General features: G+C 37.2%; 2 protein-coding genes across 8 annotated transcripts in view; one reads left to right on the forward strand and one right to left on the reverse strand.

Annotated features, from left to right (window-relative positions):
• The window catches only part of CHID1 (chitinase domain containing 1), a 117,169-nt gene extending 109,910 nt beyond the window's left edge, over nucleotides 1–7,259 (forward strand). For 6 of the 7 annotated variants that reach the window (XM_074885326.1, XM_074885324.1, XM_074885329.1 and 3 more), the window contains 3 exons: nucleotides 1,521–1,601; nucleotides 4,856–4,898; nucleotides 6,997–7,259. In XM_074885326.1, the coding sequence (XP_074741427.1) occupies nucleotides 1,521–1,601; nucleotides 4,856–4,898; nucleotides 6,997–7,095 (223 nt within the window). In that variant the 3' untranslated portion in view covers nucleotides 7,096–7,259. Of the gene's footprint in view, nucleotides 1–1,520; nucleotides 1,611–4,855; nucleotides 4,899–6,996 lie in introns of all 7 variants that reach the window. The other variant, XM_074885327.1, reaches the window with a different exon arrangement.
• TSPAN4 (tetraspanin 4) overlaps nucleotides 1–9,195 on the reverse strand; it is a 501,360-nt gene that overhangs the window by 24,878 nt on the left and 467,287 nt on the right. The window lies entirely within an intron of this gene.

Below are 9,195 nucleotides of genomic sequence, written 5' to 3' on the forward strand. Positions count from 1 at the left end.
CTGGCTCAGGTTTGTTTGACTTAAATACAAAATGAAAATCTTTTCTAAAACAGCTAGCAGTAGGCAACACTTTACCAATATCTGAATGAGCAAGCCACAGCAAAGGAGAGGAGATATTCCCTGTGATGCTGAATGTTGTAAATGCATTTAGAATAAAACCAAAGGAGAAAACAAATCTTTTTCAAACTAATACAAACTTTTTCTCTTTTTTTTTAAGAATATTGTGAGGTAGAATTTCAGCACCGATGGAGTCAGGATAGTGGCTGATGGAAATCAGTTATAACATCTTTTACATAGGAGATGGAAATTTCTTATTTAAAAATAAGATTATTTGAAGGCAAATTTCTCCATGCAAATCCTGTCATGAGCAAAGAAATTGCTGCAAGAATGAGACATTTTGTGGAAGAGATGGTTTTGGTAGATTTTGCAAAAATAGAAAAATAATTTTAATGCTACCTTATGATCACCATGTTTGCCTGTGATGACTTTATATAATCACGATAGGGTACTGATAATGGGACTTGGAATTCAGATTCCTGATACAGTCCCCAAGGAAATAAAGAAACTAGTGGTGCTTGGCCTGTGGTGAGATAAACACCCTAATATTTAGTCAGGAAATTTGTCAGTAGAGTTAAGTTCAGCCTTCTTGCCGGCCAAAGATGCAGGTTATTTCTTATTTCTGTGACACCCATGTGGCCTCTATCACTGGCAGTAGCTTGCCATCTTCTGGTCTTCCTACATGAGGCAGCATGCAGCTTTGTTTCCGTTGTGCAGTCAGAAATGCAGACACAAGGAGACACTGTCTCTACACTGAGATGATACTGTGAGCTAACCAACAACATAAATTAGAGTCTGATTCCTGTACATGGAATGCTAACTATTCCACACCAGTTCCCTATGCAGTTTTTTGTGTACAAGTAGTATTCTGTCCACACTTTTTTTTTTCAAGTAGGTATGAAGCAGGTCATTCCACATTCAAAATGTCCATGCAAGAGAATAATGCCAAGAAGCTAGTGGTGGAGGAAATTCATACGTAGATTTACTTAGCAGTAACTTTTCCTGGAAAACGAGCTCTTTTTAAATTTCATCTTTAGAAGGTTAACTAAGCCCCTTTTATAGCAGAACTTTTCTGATCACATAACAGTGGCTTATAATTAAGAATTGCATTGACTAGCCTTGGAGGACACAATTAGGTACAGCCTGGGGATGACTTCAGTTCCTGTGCTTTGGCATATAGGAATCAGACTGTAGAAATATTGAAGCACAGCCTTCATGTGCCTTTATAGATTTGTCAACTGATGAATGTTAATTAATTCATTGCTTTAAAAAGAAAGGCCTAAAAATGCAAACATGGCAAATTGTAAAGTGACTGAGTAAATTAATTGTCAGCAAGAAGATATTTCTGTTACAGTGTTCAACATCTAAACATGATAAAACTGCTTTTTCAGAAATTTCTTCAATGTAATTTCATTACTGCTTTTTAGAAAAGTTAATTCCATATCTGTGTTTTTAATTTGTAGGTACATTGAAACCTTGAAGGAGCACAAACCAAAAATTGTCTGGGATGAACAAATTGCTGAACACTACTTTGAATACAAAAAGTGAGTTACGTTTATTAATTTACATTCTGCAAATATTTTTGAGCATGGCCTGGTACACAAGGATTTACCAGTTAAGTATAGAATGCAACTGAATTCAGCAAGTGGAAATTCTGCTGTTTGTGATCTGTGTGTCAACAGTGAACTGCAGCATAAAAGAGTGCTTCAAGTGAGAGAAGTAAATCAGAGAAGGATTAATGAAATAACATAAGCCAAAACAATCTTTAGAAGAGAGAAGTCTGATGAGTCATATCTTTAGAAGTTATCCATCAAAGTTATCTGCTGCGTATCGGTTAATCAGAGGCTCTGAGATTAGCACTGTGAGCTCTTGGGTGATTACCAATAACTCAGCCAAAAATAGTTCTGAGAAAAATCTGTGGTACAAGACCCTGGTTTTACAAGTCCCAGTGATAAGATTGGTCAAGCAACAGACTTCCACTAAATGGAATGGACCATAGAGAAATGTAATGAGAATAATATCTAGTGATAAAGTTTTTTAAAGGACTGAGAGCATGAAGGAAAAGGGTAATAACTTCCTTTGTCCTCCCTTTATCATCATGAAATGAAAAGAGGATTCCTGATGCTAGGAAAAATCCCATCTAAAACAGATTTTTTAAAAAACCCAGCAACATCTTATTAAACCTCAGCGATAATTTGCTTTTTTTGTATGCAAATAGACAAAAATGTGGTAAAATTTTACAAACAAAATCCTACTACTTCTACAAAACTGTGTCTTGTATATTACTCAATGCATTGGTAATGTGAAGACACACCACTGAAAACAAGAGCAAAACACATTTTAGGGTGCTTTAAGAAAAAAAATCAGAACTACTTTGTTCTTTCCAAAACACCTTCTTGGTTTTAAATATTTAAAAAAACCCCAATAACCCCACGAAACCTCCAAAACTAAAAATGTCCTACTCTTATATTTTTAGTTTAATTTTCAAGGTTTCTCTCAGTCTGTAATTTTCTCCTGACTTCTCAGAGACATGTATTTCTTATCAGGAAAAAAAAAAATTACCTGTTGGTCAGCAGTGTTTGTTTGTATGAAAGGACTGGGGTCTATGTTCCTTCATATTTAATTCTTTGGTATCCTGTTGCAAAATTACTCTGTGCCAAACAATTACAAAGTTTTTCATGATAACTAAAGAGGAATAAATCAGAAGCTTTGTTTTACTGATCTTTAATGCACAATCCAATTGGAGACACAATGACTGCTGGATGAAAACTTGCTCTCAGAAGAGTAAATCCAAGGGCTCTGTTTGAATGACATGCTTCTGGGATTCATTTCTGAAACGCATTTCCTAAATATCTCCTTGCAAACTGACTGTGTGGGAAAGAGATAGCTTGTCAGTAGTACTACATCATTTGCTTTTGAAAGCCAGTCTTGGGAGATTCTTGTTTGTGGGCTTCCTGGAGGACTTTTTTGATGCATTAAGCACACTGGATCTGAAAATCACCATAACCTTCACTTACTGCACTGTGCTTGGCAGGCAGCAGCGTGACTCAGTGTGTCTGCAGTGGTTCATCCAGCTGCGGCGGAGGGTTATTCAAGTGAACTCTTTTTCAGTTATCAGCTTTGGTTTGCAAAGGTTCAGTTACATTGGGTGGGGATGGCAGCCAGGCCTGAAATATGCTTCACTGGTAAAGCATCTCACCTGGACATCTTGCATGTCTGCAGTTGCTAAGAAATCAAATTATGAATCTTTAAGCAACGCACAGCTAATGATTTTCATGTAGCAGGCAGAGACTAATTATTACAAGTAGTTACAGAAATCTGTTGTCTCTGAGTGCTTGTCCCAGTGCACTTTACAGGTAAGTATGCATTTATGTAAGTTGGGAGATTTTAGGAGCAATTCCTACTTGGAATGCTCTCTGCATTTCCTCCTAGCCTAACTGGTAAAGTGGTGCTGGGAGACCACTTGTAACCCATCCTTCTCATTATTAGGAGTTTAAAATGCAGCCTTGGTATCTGTGCCCAGTGTAGCTTGTCCTGTCTGTATATTTTATACTGCTAGCATTTAATTTAACCTGAAAGACAGTAATTTAGGCAATTGGAGAAAATTTTTCACAGTTTGCATTGGACAACCAAATATCTTCTTTTTTTTCAGATGCACATTTAGTAGGTGCAACTGTCTTTTACTATCTGACAGTTTTATAATCCAGTTGCAACAAGATATCTCAGTGTGTTTATTTAGATCTAGTATCAAACCATCTCTGTTGTGAGATCTCTTCTATTGGTGTCATCCTTTTCACCTCTTTTAAGAGTTGTCCTCCTTAAAGGCCACTACTATGGGGTAAATAAATACCTTGTCTGACTGCCTGTATTGTATTTCATTGTAACCAGTTCTTGGATGAAGTGTTACGCCCGAAGAAGTTTGGTATTGTCATCTTAATCATTAAAGTTACCTGATTTCTTCCCAAACTTTGTGTTAGTTATTAGGAAGCTATGCTCTGTTCTTTAGATGTTTTGAAAAGCCTTATCCTGAAGCCTCTTAAGGAATCCTTTAGATAACCAGGGATTTTTGTTGTTGTAGTTGTGGCATGATGCAATTGCTATGCAAAGACTCCTCTAGCAGGACCAGCTGCTAGCGTTGTCAAAGCCCGTTTAAGTAGGATGATTTTGTCAGGAGGACCTTTCTGACAAACATTCCTGTAACTGATACCTGCAGGACAGTGACAGGGTTGCATAGTTGACTTTTGGATATGTTGTGTACCTTGTCTTAATGGTTTTTCTTTCCCCACCACTTTGGATTTATGTGCTGTGATATGTTTGTATCTAGTAGATACAAACAGTAGAAAAGGGGCAGGAGTAGAAGTTCTTATCTGCAGTAGAAAAGGAGGAGAAGTAGAGAAGATTTTGGCGCTACCCTGCCATCAGTAGATAGAGTAGCCAGAGTGCAAGTATGGAATGAGTGGAAGTTGATAGCAAAAGTGTCTGACTTCAGAGGCAGCGTGCCTTAGCTTCCCGAGTGGTATGGACACTGGGTAAGAAATCTCAAAGATACAAGCTACTAACTGGCAAGTAGTCTCTGGCTTTGATATGGGCATATTAATGCTCATGTGCTGAACATACTAGTGAATCTTATTTTTAATAGAAATAACTTCTTCAGGATAAAATTGGCAGTTTTCTTCAGCACTGTCTTTGTTCCCTTTTAGTGGGAAGGAATAAACTGGTTTTGAATTCTAACCTCAGCTAAAAATCCTATGGGAATCTGTCAAAGCTATTGTGACTGTTTGGTTTTCCTGTTTTGCAGAAATAAAGGAGGAAAACATGCTGTCTTCTACCCAACACTGAAGGTAGGTGCCACTTTTTCATGTCAGAGGTCTGTAAGAGGAAAGAGATGTTTACTTCACTTGTTGCATTATTGAGACACTTCAGAAAATGCTGAACTGGGCTTAGGCTTTTGTGAAAGTTTACTCTCATGTGGTTGTTATGATTCGGTGCTTCAGCTGCCTGTACAAGAAGATTGTTTTTTCTGTCTTGTGCATAATGGGGTTTTGGGATCTTTGAAGATTAGCCATGTCTAGAGATAAGACACACCAGGGCAAACCAGTGCTCTGAGAGGATCTATTCGAGTGCACAGTTCATGTGCTAACAGACATGCTGATTGTCAGACAAGGGACCAAAGAAATTTTCCTTCTGATCATGTTGGCTGGAAGCTTGGGAAACTTTTGCCTTCCCCTGTAACAGGGTCCTGATTCTCCCTGGCAGCCTGCATCATCCTGTTTTCTTCAGTTCTGTTCTGTGGAACATATTTTAGTGTTTTGAAAACTTAAGCGTTTGGCCTTACTAAAGGCCTCTGGCAGGACATAACGACTTCTGTCTACACAATAGTCTGCAATACACCAGAATACAGGATAAAATGATTATTTGCAGCCTTAGTTCCTAGGAAGCTATCTTTAAATTTTCTCAAATTAAACTAAAGGCAGTATGTTAAGCCTCTGCTGGCTTTTAATATTGGAAGGGAATTGCTTCTGTAGTGAAAATATATCATATTTACAGAGAACAGAGACATTCTGCATGGTTAAACTAGTGTGAAATGATCCAAGTATCTGGTTTTCTGAACAGAATTGTTATCTTAAGCTCCGTTAGTACAAGGATATTTCCCTTCATTAATCTAATATTGGTGGAAGTACTAGCACATATGAGATATTAATTACCACATCTGTGTTCTTGCTAGTAGTACCTGTCTTAGAGAGTTAGAAATTTTCATTGCAAACCTATCAGAGAAAAGATAGATCGTGCTGCATGTTGTTACACTACATTCGCTTTGGCCTAGTGGAAGTATTTCACCCTGCTATTGTCAGTACTAACCAGGTTAAGAACACTATTTCCTGTGCATTTCATTCATTACTTCTTCTCTAACAGATACTCGACTGTGGTAGTTGGTGAATTTATGGAAACGGGTTTTCTTTCCAATTTCAACAAGCTTGTAATGAAATATTTTGTTATTTGTATGCTGGGGAAAATCAAAGAGTTGTTCATATAATGGTGATGAAGATGGTCAGGGAACACTTCATTTTATAACCCCATGATGAGTGTGTTTCATCCCCTTCTTAATGTTATAATCACTGGCAGGTTGCTCAAAATTGGTTTGTTCATGATTAGTTAAAAGCAGTCATGAACACCAGGCCCAGTAGATCTGTTAATGATGCCTTGAAACTTTGTTCTGCTTCCTGTGGAAAAGAGTTTTAAACAGATCCCTGGTGTGAGCAGTTTAAACGTTGCAGTGCTGCACTTCAAAGGAAAAAAACCTGAAAGTAAAAGATTAAATAATAATTATTTTTATTGTCTGAACTGAAGGAAGTGCAGAAGATTAATTGTGGCATTGCTTCCCTTGTAAACCAATGGCTAAACTAACTCCAAATCAATGGCTGGAGCTCAAATAGGGATACTTTTAAATATGAATCTCCCAGAATCTCTTTAAAATAGAATTGTGATAATGAAAACTGTGACTGGTCCTGACAGAAGGCAAGGGTAGGTAAGAGATCTTGATGGTATTTGACAAGTTGTTCCAATTGTCTTCAGTGATAAAGTTTTATTTTACCCCTGAGACATTTCTGGGTAGAGTTAGAATTTCTGCACATTGTGAAATGATAGCCTGAATTAGAATAGTCCTTTGCATACTTCATAAACCTGATTTATTTCTGTGGCATTTTGTCTATTTAGCTGGTTATCTTTTATTAGGTCATTGAATTAACTGGTGCAATTAACTGTCTCTTACTGAATGATTGCTTGCTAACCAGAGAGTATTTGAAATACAGACTAAGTTTTTCAGTATCTGGTTCAAGGATAGATGTTTTTAAAAATCTGATAATTGCATGAAGAAATGGCAGCATTGAGCATCTAATGTCTCTGACTAAAAGGTAATTGCTTTATGTGTCTTTGTCTTAGTCCATCCAGTTGCGCTTAGAGCTTGCAAAAGAATTGGGCACTGGAATATCCATCTGGGAACTGGGACAAGGCCTGGACTATTTTTATGACCTGCTTTAAAATAAGAGATGATCTGGGAAAGACTTTATTTGCTTCACTGAGACTCTACCTTCAATCAGTTTGGGTATACTGGAGAGGTGATTTTTAAAACATTTTTTGTAATTTATATCATATCTGTATTAAACTTTCATTTTTCCCAATAAAGAGCCTTTTCTGATTTGCCACACAGATGTGATTGTTGATATCTGATAAAATTCAGAGAAAAAAAACCCCAGAAATTTCTTTCAAAGCTCCTGAATTCAGATTCATTGAAAACAGACCAAAATAACTGGGATGGATGGTGCCAGGGTTGAAAATATTTTCTGAAATGTTTTCTACAAGAAATAAAATGGACAAGTTGATGCCATCTGATCAAGGTTTAAGACTGAGACCTCTCAAACAATTGCTGGTAAGAACCAAAGTAAGTGAACAAATAAATTCATCAGATTATGTTCAGCAAATCTAATATCTGCTGGACTCTGCATCTTGCTGTCTTCTGATAAGGTAAATCAACATAAAATGTTGGGGGGAGACCAAATAGATATCTTTCCATCAAGCTGGTAGAAAATCAAGCACTGACAAACTAAGCTGTTAGCTCTGTTTGTTTTTTCGTGTTAGTAAATTCCTTAAGTAGTTCAAAGTCACAGTAATTTCAATTTATGACTTGTTTCGAAATTGGTTTTGTTACAAGAGATGTTCTGTGATTTCTCTCTGCTTAGCCTGCTTAGTGTCTCAGTTTACAGTAATTAGCACTAGTGCATGATGCATTAGTGGTTAGTTTGTGGGAACTATAATGTTTAGCACCCAAGGCTCTAATGGTAGTGATGGATTACATGGCTGGCCCCATAGACAGAGCCCCACAGCAGCTCTGACAACCCCTTGACTTAAATAGGTGCTGTGAATGTGACCAGCATCTTTGTGCATGAAGCTGCTGTTCTTTAGCTGTATACACTGGTGCTTTCATCTCCATAATAGAGAATTTTTATGAACCCAAAAGCTGTAACAACCCATCAGTTTAAAAACAAAGCCAAAAAATTGTGTCCCTGCTTTTTGATTTACAATATTTGTGTTTGTAGAAATGCACAGGCTTCAAGGCAGTTTCTCCTGAGGAACAGAGAGGTGCTGGGAATTTGATGAGGGTGTCATTGGTCACCAGCAGAGACCCAGGCAATAGCTCTGTACTCCCACTGGTGTTCTTCTTGCCACTTACAGTTGTCACAAAGATAACTGCACTCCTCTGTTTGCATCCACCCTTCCCAGTAATTAATCTCAGTGGGGAATTTATCTGCCCCTGCTGCTTTCAGCAGAATAAATCCCACTGTAATCCACCATTGATTAAAGAACTATTGATCTTCACCTCTCTGATTTAGTTCTGGCATCTCTCAACATCTCACATTGCAAGTATCCAGCAGGGTTTACTAATCAGGCTTTTTTCTTCCATACCATTAGTAGTAAGATAATTTGCTACGTGAATCCTTGTGTTCAATTAACTTGAACTTTCTAGTTCGTTCAAAAGCAATTTAAAGTCACTCTGGCAATGGTATCTAAAATAGCACAAGAATTAAATTGTATTACAGGTTTTTTTTACTTTCAGTGGCACTACTGAACCAGAATGTCTCAGAAAAAAAATAGTCTGTAGGAAATGGAGGGACTTGTGATGTGAAATGGCGTCCATTTTTATATTAGCTAGTAGGTAGCTTTCAAAACTGGGTATGGGGAAGAAAAGGATATTTCATTTTAGCTTGTTGTTTCCTCTCTAGAAAAGATACATGTAATTTATCATGTTTTTCACAATTTTTTTATATTCCGTGATGATTCTTTATGAAGGTCAGGATTCCTGTTTGTCTGTGAGTACAGCTGTGTTAGAAAGAAGTGTCTTTTCCATCCTTAGAGATAGAATGAATACCTCTGTGTGTCAAAAAGATCAAACTAACCATTGCTGTGCCATGAAAAATAAATACCAGGTAAGTACACTGTGATTTTGAGCCATTCATGGTATATAGGTGCTTGAGGCCAAGGATGTTGCCTTTTTTCTCTAAAGGCAAAACATGCTTGTTGCTTTAGAGATAATATTCCAAAAAAACCAAAGTTGGCATAATTCTTTATTGTGAAGTTGTCTGT

The sequence above is a fragment of the Strix uralensis genome, chromosome 15 (assembly GCF_047716275.1).
Source record: "Strix uralensis isolate ZFMK-TIS-50842 chromosome 15, bStrUra1, whole genome shotgun sequence".
Taxonomy (NCBI): domain Eukaryota; kingdom Metazoa; phylum Chordata; class Aves; order Strigiformes; family Strigidae; genus Strix; species Strix uralensis.